Source organism: Pleurodeles waltl, chromosome 6 (assembly GCF_031143425.1).
Source record: "Pleurodeles waltl isolate 20211129_DDA chromosome 6, aPleWal1.hap1.20221129, whole genome shotgun sequence".
NCBI classification, from domain to species: Eukaryota; Metazoa; Chordata; class Amphibia; order Caudata; family Salamandridae; genus Pleurodeles; species Pleurodeles waltl.
This window is the reverse complement of record NC_090445.1, coordinates 45,844,345-45,863,836: the sequence shown is the minus strand read 5'-3', so window position 1 is coordinate 45,863,836 and position 19,492 is coordinate 45,844,345. Positions and strand designations below refer to the sequence as shown.

The following is a 19,492-nucleotide window of genomic DNA, read 5'->3' as shown; positions in this document are numbered from 1 at the left end:
GACAGCACCCGCTGCTCCTTGGGCTAGAGAGGGCTGTGCCTGTGGTGCCTAGCTAGAGAAGGCTATGCCTGTGGTACTTGGCTCCAGGAAAAGTTGCTCCAGAGCCCCAGACAGAAATGGTGAACTCCAAGAGTCAGTCAGTATCCACTTCCGAAGAATTATAGATAACTACTGACATACAGCCAAGGAGGCCACCACACACTGCTCAAACGTTGCACCCATAAGACAGTAGTGCAACTCTGGAAGACATCCATGACACACTGGGGGTGGAAATACACGATATGACAGGCAAGTCCGCTTTGGGGTGCTGAGAGTTTTGGTACATTGAGGAAGCATCCCGGATTTGACAAGTGGCACCTCATGGGCATCTCCACGCTGAGTGACGTCTGGACCCAGGGAGCTGTCACCCCCTAGGCAGACCTACAGAAGGAATGCCAACTAGCATCCTCCAAGACACACAGATATATTCAGCTCTGGCACACGCTTAGAGTGGTGCTGCCACGGGGGACTGGCATTGCAGAATCCACCCCCTGGAAGACAGGCTATTAGGTGAGCTGATGCCCTGGAAGACCACATCACTGATATGACATTAAAAAAAAAAAAAAAAAAAAAAAAAAAAAAAAGACTGACTATGCGGTCAATGAGATAGGGAGGTGGGAGGGCTTGATGACTGAGAATGGGAAGAGGCCCTCGCAGCTCCTAGAGAGGTGGGCAGATCGTCAGGCTTTCGACTGGTGTAATTGCAGATCCTACATCACTTCTATTAAGCCAAGAAGAGGATAATGATGGGGAGGGTGACAGACACACAGTGTCTACGTATGTGTGGACAAATGGACACCTTTTTTCATATCCTTTGGGAACGCCCAGTAGTACAGGAATTCTGGACTAAAGTGGTACGGTGCTTAAGGGAAGTGGGGGGGAGTAGGCATTACGGTGTCTGTCAAGCAAAGTTTTGGAACATCTGAGGAGAAGTGGGTATGAGTAGTGCACAACGAACATGGATTAACTTGGGCCTGGCAGTGGCATAAAGAAATATAGCAAGGTCATGGGTGGGCAGGCAAGCCCCAGGACTGGGGGCATGGAAGCAGGATTTAGGCTGGTACATGTTGGCAGAAAAGGTGGTGTATGAAGGTAAAGGCTTTCCCCGGAAGTGGGGTAAAGTTTGGAATGGCTGGAACTTCTATAGGGGCCTGGTACAAGGGACCCTGGCCTTGGCAGGCGAAGATGCAGAACATCCACAGAGGTCTCCGAGAGCATCAGATAATGAGTAGGGTTGTGCTGTGGGCAGGGTGGGGATGGGATCGATGCCTGAAGATCTAATGTGGTATATGACAGTGCAATGTTTACAGATTGGTGTTTTTTTCCACATGTGAATAAAAATATTTGGGGAAAAAATAAAGTTGCACCCATGTTTGCTAGACCAGGGGGAGCGATCAGAGTGAAGACTGATTGCCAAAGACGGACACCAGCCCTTACAAAAGGAAAGTGCTGTACCTGTTGTGACCACAGACCGGTAAGCCTAGTCATACCTGGATCTCTACTGTTACATAGAGTATTTTGAGGGACCCCCTACTCCCAAAAGCTGTGGACCGGGGAATAACCTCAGGAAGACCCCCATCAACTGCATAGCACCCCAAGCATCCTTAGCATTGTGTGTCCTCAGCATAAAGATCACTCCACTGAAGTCTATGGTGGTCCTGGCGTAAAGTGTGGAACCGGATGTGAGACTGCTTTGGTCACCAGGTAATTGTGTAAGTGCTCCTTATTGGCCCTCCTGACCTTCTCCCTGTCAGATATGGCCGCCCAGTCTGGGCCAGGGTAGTCAAATACAACTCTTCTAATGTTTCCATACCTTATGGTTACCAATGCTTGTTTGCGCTTGGTACTAAAATACTGAGATTTAAGTTTTACATGCTTTACACAAGTTCCTTTGTTCAAGCCTTGTTACTGGAAGCCGCAGCTACCCAGGAATGAGCTAGAGGTTTTAAAGTATATATTACAGTGAGGTCACACAACCACACCATATAATACAACACAATTCTCACATTTCAACCCACATCCCCTTGCTGATTTGTTGTCTGCGCTCCCAGCTTCTGTGTCAGCCCAGGAAAACAACTGCAAAGGAGCTGCCCTAGTTGTTTGGGTGGGGGTCATAAAATCTGAAGGTTGCCCATCTTCTCACTGGACTCTAAATGTCCTTCAGAGGCTCCAGGTTTGAATAAATACTGGCTTTCTGGAATCAATACCTTGCATTTCTTATACTCGCCCTGAAGCATGACTCGGGATGTGGACGTTGTACTAGGGCACCCAGAAATGCTGTTCATCCTCTTCCCTCCTTGAGGTTGGGATCAGGGCAAGGATCAGTGATGTGCTGTTTATTGCATTGAAGGTGTGCAGCTGAACTGACTGCAGCAAGAAGACACAATACCCAGGGGACTAACACATGCTTAAGGATGATGCGAGCCCTGCCACGCTGTTAGTATAGACCCAACACAGGGTAGCAGAAGAAATAGGACAAACATCGCACTGATCCTAGCCCTGAGCAATACATTCTTAAATTCTGTCTATACTCTACTGAATGAGAAAGTGTGTAGGAAAGAATAATACAGCTGAACAGAAGAGATCATAAGATTGACGTCTCTTCGAAACTGCTTCCCATAAACTTAAACTACTTACAGACACCCCTGTTCAAGGCAATATAGCGCTTAAATGCCCAAGCACTGGTATAATGTTTCAGATTGATCCTTGGCTATAGACATAAATAGACAAAGCTAGGATCTTCCAGTTAACGTGTATGCACTAGTCCCAACAGCTTAACCTTATGCTGCTGTAAATAAAGACCTGCATTTTATAGAAGTCACAGTGATCTGTGATTCCTCTTACCCTGTGTTATGGCATATCTAGCTTCCAAAGCTTTGTCACCTTCTAAAGGCAGCAGGTCTATCTAACTTGGAAAGATGGATTATGTGATCGGTAGGTCACAAGTTGAAATTCCACTATGATCAACTCAGCCTTCCATCCTTCTGAGGTTAATAGAGTACCATTAAATTATGTAACAGTAATGACTATTGTATATAGCATTTAAAATGCTCCATAGGAGATATGAAGAGCTAAAAAAGGAAAAAACATTGTCTTCTCAATACCCAAATATCAATGTAGGCATCTATCTGAAAAGGCCTGGGGTACGAGTGGTGAACGATAGTTACTTCCACGATGCCAATGACTGCCCCCAAAACTAAAGAAAATGTCCTACAGGCATCCTCCTATTAAACTCCTAATAATCATTCAGTTATCACTCCTCACCGCAAAACTTAAAGTAATGCACAAGCTTCCAGGAGCAAGGGCCAGGAGGATGGAGTCCTCATTTTCTCTACTTCGATTCTTCAAGGAGGTATAACTAAATACTCTGTTACCAAATAGGAGCGAAGTGACTACAATGCATGCATTCTGTCTTCACATACAGAAATGTTAAATGTAATGTTTAAAGGTGTGTACTATTTGTGCAGACTTGTTCGATACAAGTGATTAAAATGGAGAGCAGATGAAATTAATCGGAGGAAAAATACCAGCTTCCTGCTAAGTATTGGTTTAATTCCTTTTAACTGAGTAACACCCGTGCGGAGTTGTGGAAGTACTGTTCCATTAAAGGTGTTTTTTTCTGCCCAATTCAACACAGTGGCCATGCTTTAGTCAAGTCAATACCGTTCTATTGCAAGTACAGTGGCCCTTCTGAGAAGTGCTGGCACTGTCCAATTAAATGTATGTCAACTTGTTTATGTCCCATCCAATGTATACTGAGTGGGGCAGTTTCCTGGTTTATTACACCCTATGTACATAATATAACACTGCGTTCAACCACACGTTACTTTTACAAGATAAAAGAATAACATAATCTGGGATTTAAGACTGATCCTCTGCATAACACTGCTAACAAATAAATATTTAAAAAAATACAAATGTACTCTTGTACCCGCAGAAAAAAAGTAGTCCCTGCATATGATTGTATTTTCCAAAATCAATACATTCGTCTGTCAGATGTACTTGTGCCTCTGTGAGGTGCTGTATGAAGCCTCCTTATCACCGCTATAGGTTGTTAACTTCAGTTACCCTTACACAGGCGGAAACGTACTGATCACCTTAAATTCAGAAAAGTTCGGAAGACTGAGCTGTTTACGGGCTAGCTGACTGTTTACTGCCTGGGACTCTGAGCTGCGCCCAGATACCCCTCCCGCAGTAATTAGCACGCGTTATAAATTAAATTAACATAACACACCAACTGATGGAAGACACACCTTCCGGGTGCCCTTCACCCACCGCGCACTATACCAACCCTGATCAGGTGAGAGATCTTCATGGTTTCAAAGGTCTGCAACGAGACGACCTGGCCCTCCTCGTCCCGGAAGCCTGCGATGATCCGGGGAATGCCAGGCAGGAAAGACTGCGCCCACCACTTGATCAGTTTGTACCTAGAGCAGGAGCAAACAAAAGGTGGAGAAAAAGACAAATCAAACAACACACCTCATTCTTCAAACATACCACGCTGCAGGCTGGCGTGGGAGCTGGTGGGCTCTTTGAGCAGCGCATGTAGGTTTTACTTTTTATGAATCCAAGTAAAATCTACCACCACTACTTCAGTGTTCATATTAAGCATTCAAAGACACTGTGGAAAGAGCCTGGGGGTACAAGAGGCATGTAGACTCATGTCTTGACTTGAACCCAGAGGTACTTTGGTATTACAGATGCATGTGCAGCCCCTTCTGTAACACAGATCGCACCAGAACTAAGGGCCGTATGTACGAAAGCTTTTTCCCATAGACACAGAATGGGTAAAATCCTTTGGTACATCTGGCCCTAAATGTGCACCACCACAATATCACACGGGCGTTCTATCAAGTGTGGGGCTGTGGCTCCACACAAACGGCGGAATCCTTTGACTTAATGTCTGCATGAAAGCAACAAACAAAGAGGTGGCACGCCAGTGTACCACCAAATCCCAAACAGTACAAGGCGCAAGGGAAGTACGGGGCGGGACCTGTTGAAGCTGCGCTGCTGGTATGGGCTACGGATCTCCTTAGAGGTTTTCAGCTCCACATAGCAGCCTGGTGCCTTCTGGTTGGGGCAAGCTGGGTCCTTGCAGTCCACCTCTCCAGAGAAGAGTAGCGAGTGGCCATGTAGCTTGGTTTGCACCACTGAGCAAAATGCCTCATTCGTATTCACAACACCGCCAACGTCAGGAGTGCCGTCAGGTTCGTCTTACATGAAAAAGAAAAAAAAAGTACTTAGGAAAGTAAAATTAGCCAGAAGGATAAACACATGCATCAACTATATTGAACATTCAGGAAGAAACTGGCTCCATGATGCTTTGTGCTGCAGGCAAGAGTCTATTGTAAGATGGCAAACTTAGTTCTATAGTTCTACTCCAAGAGCAGATGTATTTTAAGGCATTCACAGGGTCTCAAGAGTACTCCTGGAAATGTACGACAGAAGGCCATTTCCCAAAGTTCTCTAAGGTATAACATTTACGCGTGGGTTTTCCACCAGGCATACATTTCTGCATGGACACGTGGTGCAAAGGTACTTTGCACATGTAACTTTTTAATAATTCTCAATTAAAATGTTTCACTTACTCAGATATTCACTACGTAAGGGGGCATTTCATCCTCACTACCACCATGGAAACTTATTTACTCCTGCCTTTGTGTATCTAGGATAGGCAGCTATTTGCAAGGGGTATATGAACATTAAGAAACAAAATTCAGTGCCTGTTGACCTACCTTTCCAAGGTTCCTAACACAGACGTGCCTAAAATCCTGCTGTTTACCCTAAACTTGTAAATCAGGCAATTTTGGCACCAAGGAGACATTTCTGAAATAGCTAGCACACTTTGTGATGCAAAATCCCACCCATCTCGTGTCTGAGAATCTCAAATTACATTTCAACGTGAAGCTTTGCTTCAGAGCTTGCGGCCCTATCGTTGTCCCCAAATTCAGACTCCGTCTCACCTGTGCAAAGGTACTGTTCAAATTTGTACCCCATGTACATCATCTCCTCGTGGTCAGCGGTGCGCTCCTCACGCTGCCGCCGCGCCTGCTCCGTCTCCACCTCGCTGATGTAGTAGGTGCCCTGGAAGAGCGTGACCGCGAGCAGCCAGCCCTCCTGGTTTTCATAAGGGGTGGTGAGCAGCTTGGTCAGGTGGCCTCGCCAGGTGACAAAGTCTCGGTTCAGACGGCTGGAAGGGAAACAATTGACTGGTGTTATTTCTACTTAAGGTACCCTTAATTTGCCGCTCTGTTCCTATGGATAGGCACTCTCACCAGGCCGACATCTTCTCCTCACTTGGATCTCAGGTGACCGTAAGCCACTCAGACACAAGATAATTATTACTGATACTGGCTGGATTGCTTCTGTCTCCTCCAACAACAGACCACCTCGTCCTCAAAAGTGTTCCACATCTTGTATGCCTTGCCCTCAGCCTCTGAACCCAGCTGTCACCAGCCCAGGTCCCCACAAAGAGCGGCATGCAAACCTGCTCTCTATTTTATATCCATCCTGTGAATTACACCTTGACATAAAAAGTGCCTGCACTGTGAGTATATGTTGGGCTGTTCCTTTACATTCTTGAGTGAATCTCTCTCCACTCTCCCAGCACCCCATGTTCAATTATGCTTGCAGCAGTGCATGGACTTGCATATAATTATGGTAGTTGATGTGTTATTGAAGTATGCTATTTCCTAATGTTCATTCAAATGGAGCTGCACTTCTGGGGCTCGATGGCATGTTACCCCTGTCACTGTTGTAAACTTATCGGCACCAACTGATGTGGCTGTACCCTTTCACTAAAAATCCAACAAAGAAGGTTTAAAAAAATGGTACAGTGTTAACATGAGAAAGACACTAAGGGCCAAGTGTATCAAGCAATTTTGCATTCGCAAACAGTGCGAACGACCGTTTGCGAACGCAAAAATGCCTTTCAAGATCTATGAAAGGCATGCGCTGTGCAATTTTAAGGAATCGCAAAAATGGCGATTCCTTAAACTAGCGACCTCGTTTAGAGAATCGCAAACTGCGATTCTCTAAATAGGAAATCGCAAATAGGGAATTCCTATTTACGACTTCCAAAGCACATGCATCGAGCATTTCCTAAATGTGAATTGGGCATTTAGGAAATGCAATTACCACCACATCCAATTTGGTGGTAAGCATGTGCAATTTAAAAATGCATTTTAAATGCATTTTTTTTTTTTTTAATCAACATGTAGCGCACACATGCCCCTAGGGCATGTGTGCACTTCACATATCCACAAATATTTTTTTGGGGTGCATCAGAGGGGGGCTTAGGCCCCCAGCACCCTGGGGTTTGCATTACCTAATTTGCAAATTCCTAACTGGAATTTGCAAATCGGGAAATGCAAAACCATTCGCACCTATGGGCCTACAGGCTCATAAGGATGAATGGAGTCCCATTCTCTAAGTGCGATTTGGTAATAGCGATTGAGACTTTTAAAAAATCGCTATTACAGAATCGTAAATTTCATACATCCCATTTTGCATTTCTTAAATAGCGATATCTTAAAATTTACTATTTAAGAAATACAAAACGGATCTTTGATACATCTGCCCTAAATTACCTAGGAAGCAGCCATCTCTCTATATATGCTCCTATATCCACACATGTGCACTCTGTTTACCAATCTTTGTTTGGCTATAGGCAGCAACTGTATGTTGCCAATGCTTATACATGGGTTCCTGTAAGTGTACGATATGTGCCTGCACGTCTGCTTTTCTAAGTGATGGCATGCCTGTGTGTTGCTCTTTATGTCAATGGGTGCCTTTAAGTGTGTCCCGGATTCTATGCAACACACAAACCCAATTCTATAGACTGTTTATGATTGCTCTATTCTTGCAGAGTTTAAAAACAAATATGAATCTTGTGCACCTGGTCTATGACACTGGGTATTTTTTTTCATGAATTTTGTGTAATTATATTCGGAGTCATGAGTCACGTTCAATAGAAGCCAAGTAAGTCACACACATTTGTCTGCCAATAAGAGAACGGGTGTAGAGTTATTCATATTTTTTGTCTCTTATAGAAAAGGAAAGTACACCATAAAACCGTGCACACATCAGGGTGTTTTTTTTAGGGACCAAAGGCCAGATGTATGCACAAAGTGGTCTCAAAGAGTGCTCCCAAAAAGTGCACCAATTGTGTGCGGCGAGTATTTTGTTTTGCCAACCAACCTATGTGAAAATAGGTCAGTTCACCAAACCGGTGGGAGACAGAACAACCAAGCTAATCAATATTCAATAGGCAGGTCGCAATTTGCAGCCCCCGGATATTTGCTACAATCCAAGGGATGATAGCGAGCAGGGGACCAACAGACCATATCTCTATGACTAATTCCCAAATGAAAAAAACTGTTCTACTTAATAGAGTGGCTTCTTTTAGACAAAAAAACACGTTTTCCATATTTAAAACTTTACTGCATTGAGGCAGTGGGTCCCCTGGACTACTGTACACTTCCCTGTGGGTGCCAACCAGATTCCGGAGGGGATGTCTTCCCCTTTGCAAGTTAGTTACCATTCCAATTTGTGAGTCAGTAACAGACCAATGCCAGTGGGAAACCACCAACGCATACCGTACCTACTCGTGATCTAGAAGGAACGTCAATTGCAAGCCCCTTCCAAATTGCAAATCGGCATGGGTAGCAGAATGCATTTTATGCGCCGGAAAAGTTTTTCCAAACTCTAAAATGGGCTTTGTACAAATAAATGATTTAATAGTTGCAAAGCCTGTAATTTGCCAAATTTCATGTCTTGCAACCGTTAAATTGATTAATACGGCCTGCCCTACGCACTAGTATTTTTATGTTTTTAAAAAGGCAAGGGATTCTAAGTAAAGGTATTTGGCAATGCCACTTTACACGTGACTCATCTACCGACACCTCTCATAGATGCAAAGCAAACACAGACTTGATTTGCCCTGTCAGGCCAGCTTTAGTGCTGATGGCGCCCGGTGCGACAGTCTTTTTTGGCACCCCCACCCCATGAGCTCCTCCTCTGATTCCTTCACTACCACCCGGCAAAAGTGACCCTTGTCTCTCCAGAGCCCTCTCTCGCATACATATCATTTGTTTTAAAGATCCAGTGAGGGCTGGCTTTACTAATCCACTCATCTATCCACAAACAAAAACAGATCTGTTCTTTGCAGCAAGCATATTAAGTCTCTGTGCTACTTAATGGTGAGTCAAAACTGCCACTAGACAAAAAACCCTCTAGCAGGAACATTATTCACAAGAGTTTTCATGACATTTTTATTGCGGTCTGAAAGCTGAACACACACAAGGAACTCTGCAACAGGTGCTTTTAAATTGTAAGTTATTGCTAAACACTGCCACCTCCCTCCCCCCGTCAGTGCCCACTCCATGTAAGCGCTGAGTGCGTCGGCACTGCCTTAAAGCAGGTCCAGTGCCCTGTTTTGATGTAGTTTTGTAACAAAGCTCGAGTGATGCTTAGAATCCAACAAAGACAATTGGCAAGAAACAAAACTCAAGGGAGGAACCCCTTATTCATCAAACAATCCATGCTTAGACTCGCCACTGCAAGTTTTTCCACCAAAAAAGAATGCCCCGTTTGCACCTCACCTCGACGACGCCACCTTGGTGTCCTTCCTGGACTGCAGGAGGTGCCGGTTGAGAGTAATCCACTTCAGCAAGTTGTCCAGGCGCTCCTTGATGCCCTCATCACGCTTCACGAAGCGGTCGTGGTACCCGTCGCGAAGGTCGAAGCCTGGCTTCTTTTCGTTGGAGGGTGGCCTGTAGTAGCGGAGCCTCCGGGAGTCATTGAAGAAGCGGCGCTCGCCGTCCAGGGAGAAGACCCCGATCTCCACCGGCTGCTGGTAGAAGGGGAAGTTGGCGTCGTACAGGTCCTGACGGACGCGCAGCACTGGAAGCGGCGAGGGCTCCTCCTTCCCTGTGGTGGACGTCATCCCAGGTACAGTATGAAGACGCTTCGAGGGGTAGTCATCGAGCTCCCCCACTGCCCTCTTCAAGAATGCCGGCTGCAGACTCACTTGTTCCTCCATCCTTCAGGAGTTTCTAAAATGCGGCCTGTGGAGAAAGCAAACAGGAGTTTGAACTAACAGTGTTCCGGTATTCATTTAATGTTGAAAGGAAAATGTTTCATTTACTTGCACCCTTGGTTCCCAGTCTTAACAGTTTAAAAAAATATATATATATCAAAATACAATATGTGCTCTTTCCAGGAAGTCTCAAGGTCCATGCAGTCCTATCCCTGACAGAGTGATTTACTGTGCTCTGTCTTCTTGGCCGGATGGCTGACTGCACCCTGTTAGTCCTCCTGCCTGGGCAATGGAAAACTTATTTTCTATCCTTCTGGCTGGGTTATTGCTCGCTCCTCAGCTATCCTACTGGCAAGTTATTCATTCACTCCCTACTTTCCCTCTTTTTTCGGGGTTGTCAGCTGCTCTTGATTAATACTCATGGATTAGTGGTTGTTTTCTATTCATCCACTTAAATGGATGACTGGTGATCACCTTTTTATCCTTCTGATTAAACAATCCATCATGACACGTTTATGCTTGTGGCTGGATTGTCAATCGTTTCTTAGGACCCACCTTTCTCGGTTATAAGTTGCTTTGTATAAACCCCCTGAATGATTCTTTGCTCCCTGTGTATTTTCCTGGATTGTGACCACTTCCAATGGACCATCCGGATGGACCTATCATTCCGTTTTCATCCTGCTTGACTGAATGATCTATCGCTTACTGTTGTCTAGACTGCATGATTATCAGTCCTTAAAGCAATCAATTGGTGTTTAGCCTCTGTAGCTAAGTGACTGATTTGTCGTTGTGTATCCTCCTGCTTGTGTGCTCAATCCGTTAATTAAGTGCTCTCACTCTGACCACTTGGGTGGTGATCTCAGTATTGATGTACCTGGAACAATGCTTTCCTATAGCCTTCTATCTGCAATCAACTTGGATTAGTGATTGCTTGCTCTCTTCAAATATGGATAATTAAGCACTCCTAATTTATCCTCCTGAAAAAGCAATATTTCACCTTCACAAGATCGCATAGTTCTCCATTGTGTAATCAACCACTCCCTGTTCCTTCTCCGGGTTGGTTGATGAACCACTCCCAGTTTATCCATCCAGCTGACTGAAGGATCACTCCATATAATCTGCTTTTCGGTGTTAACAAAAGTTCACTATTTACCCTCCTAGATGGGTGATTAATTGCTAAATATCTGTTGTCCTGGCCTAGTGATCCATCACCATTGATCCATCAGGGGGAGTGACCTAATAACTGTTGTTCCCTATTTAAATCACCCGCTTATTATCTTCGTGCTCAGATAAATCCTTCTTCCCTACAATCAGAAACATTCACATCAAGGATCATCTATGTGGGCAGCGTACAATACCCAAGAAATTTAAGCAAAATAACCCAAAATGACAACAGTGTACAAGAGTTATTCTGAAAACTGTTTAAAGGACTCGCCAAGGCACTCCATACCTTATGGATTATATATGTTCTTTCAGAAATTGTTTTTCACAGTACATTGCCTTCATGTTCCTAGATGTCTCAATAAATGTTTTTGCTTGGAAACATAAAAATGATGTAAATTCTTTCAACTAGCGAATATACATATACTGGGAAACATATACTGTAAATCGTGTACTCCACAAAAGATGCCTGGGTAGATAAAAAAATAATAACGTGTGACTTGCGCGTCTGACCAGATGATCCATCGTGCCCTATAAATCCTCTTGTGTAGATGATCCGTTTAAACTCTGTAACATTTCTAGCTGGGTAATCAATTGTTCCCTGTTGATCCTTCTAGTTAGGTAATCAATTGCTTTTCAGTTAACCACGACAAGATGATCTGTTGCTCTCTGCAAGGCAGGATCGCTCCCTGTTTATCCTTTATTCCTACATGATCAATCATGGTCTTCCTGGCTAGGTGATTGGTTCATTTATTGCCCTAGATGAGAGAACGATTGCTTTTGCCCCAAGTCTTCAATCACTCCCCATAATCCTCCTGATGGGATGATCAGTCATTATTATCAATTTAACTGGATTATTAGGTTATTGCTCCTATCACACTTCCTTCTCCGGCTGATCAATCACACCCGGTATAGTATTTCTAGCTCAGTAATCAGTCATTCTCTGTTCAGCCACTTGCTTTAGTGAACGATCAAGCCATCTGAATTTTCTAGTTGGGCGATCAAGAACTCTATATTTGCCCTCTTCGCTGGGAGTCGAACAGTGATCCCGCTGGACCTAAAGTTTATCAGTTCAAACTAATGAATATCATCAAGTTCACAAAAGCACACATATCTAATTAAAGGGTTATTATGGCACTCAACAGCACATGCCACTAACAATCACTTTCCAAACACCTACATCTACATCTAACGGGCAAAAGGCACACCCACCAATGACAAACTATGTGACCTATTTAGGACAACCCTAGAGCATCATCCATAAGCCTTTTGACACACCCACCTTACATGAGACACTGCCTTCCGCAAACTGAATCATGCTATGCTCTGACCTAGAAATCTTGGAACCATTTTTAAGGCCATTCCTGGGCTCACAACATTGTTATAAAGGCAGGTTGTGCTCTACAGATATGGCAATAACTGAGCATAGCTGAAAACTGGGCTTTAGGATCAGGGTCAAACCAACTTTAAAATGTAATATCTCAGGAACATAAGAGCTAGGAAGATAGTTCAAACTGTTGCGGGATTAGAACAACCAATCACAAACAACTGAACTGCCATGTCAGTGTTTGAAGCTAAGACCTTTGTTCCCCCTGGCCTAGTGCTGGGATGCAGTGGATACGAGGCACCCACACGAGTCAGACGCTGCAGGCTCAAACAAGGTGGAGGCAGGGAAGAGTCACAGCAGCTTCACACTCATGGCCGTGTCATTATGTTAATGTTTGTCATTACTCAAACGAGTTGTGCTGCAGTGATCTAATGGCTTCATACAGTCCCATCAGTAAGTTGGGACTTGTGCAGATCTTCTAAGCAGTCATGGGTGCAGATTAGGAGCTCTTCTTCCACACTTGTCACAGCACCAACAGGCTTCAGGGATCAAAACCTGAGGGAGGACAACCACCAGCAATGGTTCTTCCTCTTCTAAACGCTTGCAGAGCACCTTTGATATCCAAACAAAGTACCAACAACTTATCTGAGAGGACCAGTATTTATCCACTCTTGAGATACAGAGAGAAGCACAGGACAACTAAGGTGTCGCTGTCTTCAAAATTCAAAAACCTCTCCTATCGAAAAGACATGCACTTGGTTCCTTTGTCACAGTTTCAGAGGCTCTGGCCACTGGTAGCTACCAGTCAGAAGTTGTCAAGCTCAGGGCGTGAATTAAAGTTGGGCTGGGGCAAGGCAGCAGCCAGTAACAAAATATGCGGTCAGGTTTCAGCAAGCACTTGGAACCAGTACTACGGCATTGAAGTAATTAATAAATCTCCCATCAACCACCACATAACTCCAGTTTGTGGCAGAGGTCCTGGGCAGCCGGGGTTTGAGTACAGTCCTGTCTAGTGTGCAGCCAAAACACAATCCTGCTAGAAAGGGCCTAGGTCTGTTTGGAGCCAAAGAAAGAGCAAAGGCTTACAAGAAGCAAGCACTGAAAAAGCCAATTGGTCTCACCTATGCAAGAGCTAGTGGCTTTGCCAATGTGTTTTAGCCATGTTTTTTCACCAGCGTGGCTGCTGTTCAGCATGGCTAAAAGTTAGTGGCCCAGAGGAGAGTGGTGTCGAGTGTAGTTCAGTGGAATGACGAAGAGGGGACTAGTGTGTTGTACAGTGGAGTGGTAAACAGCGTTGTGTACTGGAGTGGCATAGTGCAGAGTTGCATAGAGTGGCATACACTGGAGTGGCACACAGTAGAGTAGACTGGAATACAGTGCACTGACGTAGAGTGTTGCAGAGTATAGTGGCGTAGAGTACAGTGTCACTGAATTCAGCAGTGTACAATGCAGCGTAGAAAGCAGTGGCATAGACTAGAGTCAGATGCATAGTAGAGTGTAGTGGTGCAGAGTGCAGCGATGTAGAGTGGAGTGGCACAGAGATGAATTATGCAGTGGTGCAGAGTAAAGTTGAGTGGCATAGAGGGCAGGGTACAGAGAGAATACTTTGGGTGGCTAGAGTGGTGCAGAGTAAAGTATAGTGCTGTAGAGTTCAGTGGCTTTGAGTGGAGTAGTGCAGAGTAGTGTGGCATAGGGTTCAGTGGAAGAGAGAGCAGTGTTGCAAAATAGAGTATCAGGGTGCAGTGGTGTGGAGTAGAGTGGTGCAGAATGCAGTAGAGTACATTGTTTCAGACTAGAGTGAATTGGCACAGAGTGGAGTGGTGCAGGGTAGAGTGAAGTTGCATAGATCGGCATAGAGTATAATGGCATAAGGTGAAGTGTAGAGTGCAGTGGCATAGAGTGAGTGGTGCAGTGTAGATGACGTACAGTGGACTAGCAGAGTGCAGGGACATAGAAATGTGTTACAGAGTAAAGTGCAGTGGTGCACACTATTGGCGTAGAGTTGCAGAGTGGTGCAGAGTACAGTAGCACAGAGTGAAGTTGTGCAGAGTAGATTGGTGTGGCCTGGACTGAAGTGGTGTAGCGTGCAATGGCGAAGACTGCAGTGGTGTAGAGTGCCAAAGAGTGCATTGGCATAAAATAGAGTGGTGTAGGGCAGAGTAGAGAGTTATAGCATGAAGTGGTGTAGAGTGGAGTGGTGCAGAGTGCAGTGGAGTATTCATGGTGTGGTAGCACACTGCTATTACAGACAACACATTTTCAATTGAAATGACCATTACATTTGCACAGACATACAGTTTTACTAATAGAACTATACAGTGCACAGGCGAAAATGTGTGGAAATTACATCACCTATTGTAATGATTTGTTTTGATCATAAAGTATTTGCTTCCAACACACTTCAGAAAGAACCAAAAATACGCTTTATTTGTGATCCTAATTCTAATATATTCAGAAATACTTACACAGTTCACTTCAATGTTGTTGTGTGCTAGAAAAAAATACCTCTCCCCTACCCCCAGTATCCAACAAGATTGTCATATAAATCCTCTCAATTTGAAGTCAGAGAAAGAAAAGTAAACAAGCGACCTTGGAGGACAGTGCTTGACATTTGACCTCTGTCTCTGCATGCACGGCAAATGTGACAAAATCAGAACAAGATTTACAGGCCTGTTTACAGAAAGGGATAATTCAAGAGGAAACTGTAAATAAGGTTTGGGCAAGGGAAGGTACGAACTCAAGGGGGACAACCTAAAACAAATAAAGCCAGCAAACTGAAAGCAAGAAAAAAATGAGTTACAAAGCCAATGGCAAGCAATGGGCAGAATGAATTCCTAGGTCAGTTTTCTGAATGTCCCCAAGATGTCTTTAGCATGCCAGACAGCTGTGCTGTCTGGTAGACTGTGACCTAACAAAAGAAGGTGGCAATGAGGTGTGTTAAAAGGAACGAGCTGGTTTGCTTCCAGTTGGGAGGACGGATTAAACGTGGAGTGACTAAAGGCATGTGGCAGCCATGGGAAGGAAAATGGCTTAATGTGTATATTGGTAAAGCCCAATGGACTTAAGATCAATGCTTACCCTCGGAGGCAATCCAAAATTCCAAAGGCCTCCAGTGGTCACAAACACACTATTTTTAGATGTGAGTGAAAGGGGTAATGAGGTGAACACTAAAAGGGAAATGGTTCTCATATTCTAACCATATGTCACCAAACATTCATTCTGGAGTCTTAGCTGGCTTGCTCCACAGTTGCTTAGCCCACTACCAAAACTGAATCTTTCCTTTAATCTCCTCATAACGTTACATTTCCACATCAGCAGCCCACTGATTTCTTTCTCAACTGAGTCTGTTGGTATGGTGTGAGTTTTCTTGTTTTTACTCTGCTGCAGTTTACATTTGGTGCTCTGGTTTCTCTAGTACCCGTGGAGCACTCTGGGCTGCCTCAAAATTGTCCATCTCAAATGCTGCAGTCCCCTTTGCCATCGCCACTTTCTCTTTATTTCCACTACACTGCTGGGTGGTGGGACCTGCTTTCTATGCTGTCCCTCACGACTTTCTAGAGGTGTCCTCATAATTTCAAAATGATCACTTCTTTCTTCTCCCTCCCTTCGAGGTTTTGCTAGACCTAGATGTCAGCTGCCATTCAATAACAGGACTTTGTGGCCCTCAACACGTCTTCTTTGTTGCCTCAAACTTGCAGCTCCAATATCTTCTCCCAAGGGGTCTCTTTCCCCAGGTAACACACAACTCAGTGCAGCCAACCAACGTTTTGGTGCTTTGGGAATCCACTTTTTCTTAATAATGTATAATCATTTTTCTATTTTATAAAGATAAACCATGAAACATGCAACGCCTCAGGTTTTTTTTTTTTTTTGACATACAGAAGCAATCAGACAAGTGTGAAGCCGCATCGCCCAACATCAGACCACACTGAAAAATTCGGCCTGAGCATAGGAAGCACACGTTCAGAGACCTTACTTAGACGCTGGTTGAAGATAAATGTACAGCAAAGGCCACCAACAAGGGAATCAATCTGGACCATAATAATTGTTCCAATGGTCTAAAAGCTGATAAACTGAGTGGGGCACCACGACCACCGTAGATTTCTCTCTTGGCTGCACCCAATGTCATGACTAAATCTGAAATCTGTAATGCACTCCTAGCTACTGCCAATGCCATAACGCATAGCATCTTCTTTCATCAAAGGGATTGTGAACCACTTTTACCTCTTATGTGCAATCCCCTGCCTTGGTTGCTCCCACCATCTTTGGTACACCTCAGATTGTTTTGACTGCCACCACTTACAGTAGATGACTATTTAATGTTTGTGTTTTCACGGCCCTAGGTGAGCCATGTCAGGTCTGCTTTGGTTTATGCCTTAAGGTGAGGCGGTGCTTGTTCCTACATCTAATTCATCCTCTCCCATGCAGTCTGCTATCTAAAAAGGGTTCCTCAGGAACAAATAGTTGTTCCACAGTCCCCGCCATCAGCTGCCGGACCTCTTTAAATCGCATTCATCATGCTAGTGACCTGGACACAGACCCACTGCCTTCATTTGTAACATACACAGAGGCGCTCACGTGTACATCTTACGCGAGGATAGGAAAAGAACCCCAGCAAAGGCAATGATAAAGCAGACCCTTTTCAAGGCGATGCAGAGGTTGGCCTCCCCATAAGGGAGCATGTGCCTTGCACCTCTTCACTATAATTCTGCTGCAACCACCACCAGTAACCTAGTTGCCTGGTCTGGGTAGCAGCAGCCTTGTTCACTTCGGTTAGAGAATACTTTGGGTTTACTTCCTTTCAAAGAAACGAATGTATTTTGAAGAATGACAACATTAAATTGTGAGGCAGAGCCAGCTGGTTTGTAAATTGGTGAGTCCACTGAAGGAATAACATATTGCAAGTCAGAAAAGTATTAGGGGCGCATGGCAAGATAGCTTTTCCAATCCATGCAAAGGACTTAAGAATCCACTGATTCCTGTTTGACGGATTATCTTTTAAACTGGAAGGATAATCCTTGTGAACAGGTGACCTATCTTTTCATTTTAACCTCGTGGCTAGGTGATCAGTGGCGTCCAATTAAATCTGCTGGTTGCACAAATGCCACTTTTCTAGTGGCTGATGACCAAACGCTCAGTTGGTCGTCTGAGGTTAGTATTAAACAGCTACTTATCTATACTGGTGGATTGATGTTAGGCAGCTACCTAGCTATCCAACTGGCGAAGTAATTGCTTTGACTGTTATAACCTTATTTTACCTTCCGATTGATTGATCATGAATTACCACCTAGCTAGGTAATCCACCCCCCTATATTATCCTTAGGCTAGACGGCCACATTCCAATTTTCCCTAAATCATAATTTGGCCGGTTGGCACACGTTCCTAACTTTATATTTTGTCCCACATTGCCATTTGGCTACTTGACTTGCATTCCCAATTCTCTATTTTAATAGTTCGTCGATTAATAAGTGATTAGTTACGCACAAGCAGCGTTTAGATGTGGCTGGTTATTTCCTAAACACTATTCAGCAGTACATCGTTGAAATACTTTAGGCTTCTCGGCAATTTGATTTCCAAATTAGTGAAAAAGGAATATGTGAGTTTGAGTATCACAAAAGTCTCTAGCCTCCGACATGATCACTTGTGTTAGTGAAATCGTAAGAGCCAACTTTGCATGTTGGAACTTCTTGTTCCGAGTGTTGCTGCTGATGTCCCAAAATACACCGGGGCCGGCTCGTAAACCTATGCATCCCCACCAGTAAAACGAATTATGGGGAGTGTCAACAGGTAGCCTGCTCCCAATATTTCTGTTGTTTTCTGCGTAAATTGGATTGCTCCCTGCAAGCTGGCGCTCCAATTGGGGTCTGCTACTTTACAACTGCAGAACTTGTTTATATGTCACTCGATATGACCATTTGCGGGGCATAAGCGTTGTATTGTGGAATTTGTATTCATTCCCAGCATACCACGCTACACAATCCAGTGATAGGAACTTTAATCCTGTACGTTTACCAAAACCTCACTATGCATGGGGCAGGTGTGATTTGGAAGCTGTAGACCAGTCTCTCTGCCAACATGCCTCAGTGCAGAAGCCAGTACCTCATCCAGTCCCGTTCTGATGTATTCTGGTACGTGCAGCGCTACGTTAGTAACGACATAATCAGGACTACAAACAGAAAAAGAAAATACATAAGACCGGGTGCTAAACACTGCCAGTCTAGTATGCATCTCTTTGGAGAAAACTGCGATTAACCATTGTTTGGATGTCATTCGCGTGTCTGTCCTCGTCCTTAGCTGAACTTTGTGTGTGTGACTCATATAATTGTGGGTGGTGAACAGACACCACTGACGCACCGTAGAGGTTTAATCATGCCCACTGTTTACAATAACGCACCGTGAACTAGGCCTAAAAGTTGTCTTTTGGAGGTGTATTTTGACTTCCCTCTGTACCACTGGCAGGAGGCTCGTCGGTGCATTAAGAGACTTGACATCCACGGTCCACTGTGTCCCGACATGCCCCGGGGCAGAGTCCTTGTGGTCACTTACCTGCATGCCCCTAAGGATCGCCCCCTGTACTCACAGCGGCACAAACGGGGACTGGCGCCGTGTTTACTTCAAGAAGCAGCTTCTCCCTACGACACTTCCGTCCTGCCATGCCCACTTCCGACTTGAGATTGCTGAGCTACTCTTGGGAGTACATTAGAACAAACTGGAATAAAGCAAAAACAACCCCCAATCCAACATGGCGGCCCAATTACCTTGCGTCTTTAGCTTTTGCTTCACCGTCGCCATTCTTAAATATGAGTCCCACATTTTAGAGCCGTGGTCGACACCTAAAATACTCTGCCGCCTTTTTACAACCGCATAATTTACATAGAAATTCACCCTACGGAAAACGGCGTCCTTTCAGGAGCTCAGCTGTTTAC

At 44.5% G+C, this 19,492-nt stretch overlaps 1 protein-coding gene across 4 annotated transcripts in view; it reads right to left on the bottom strand.

The window, feature by feature from the left end:
• Positions 1-19,439, bottom strand: part of DXO (decapping exoribonuclease) — a 29,135-nt gene extending 9,696 nt beyond the window's left edge. Inside the window, exons 1-5 of one of the 4 annotated variants that reach the window (XM_069237219.1) lie at positions 19,325-19,439; positions 9,642-10,106; positions 6,003-6,229; positions 5,033-5,252; positions 4,331-4,466 (exon numbers count right to left, since the gene is read on the bottom strand). In XM_069237219.1, coding sequence (XP_069093320.1) covers positions 4,331-4,466; positions 5,033-5,252; positions 6,003-6,229; positions 9,642-10,081 — 1,023 coding nt within the window. In that variant the 5' untranslated portion in view covers positions 10,082-10,106; positions 19,325-19,439. The other 3 variants (XM_069237217.1, XM_069237218.1, XM_069237220.1) reach the window with 3 other exon arrangements.
• Between the last annotated feature and the right edge of the window lie 53 nt (positions 19,440-19,492).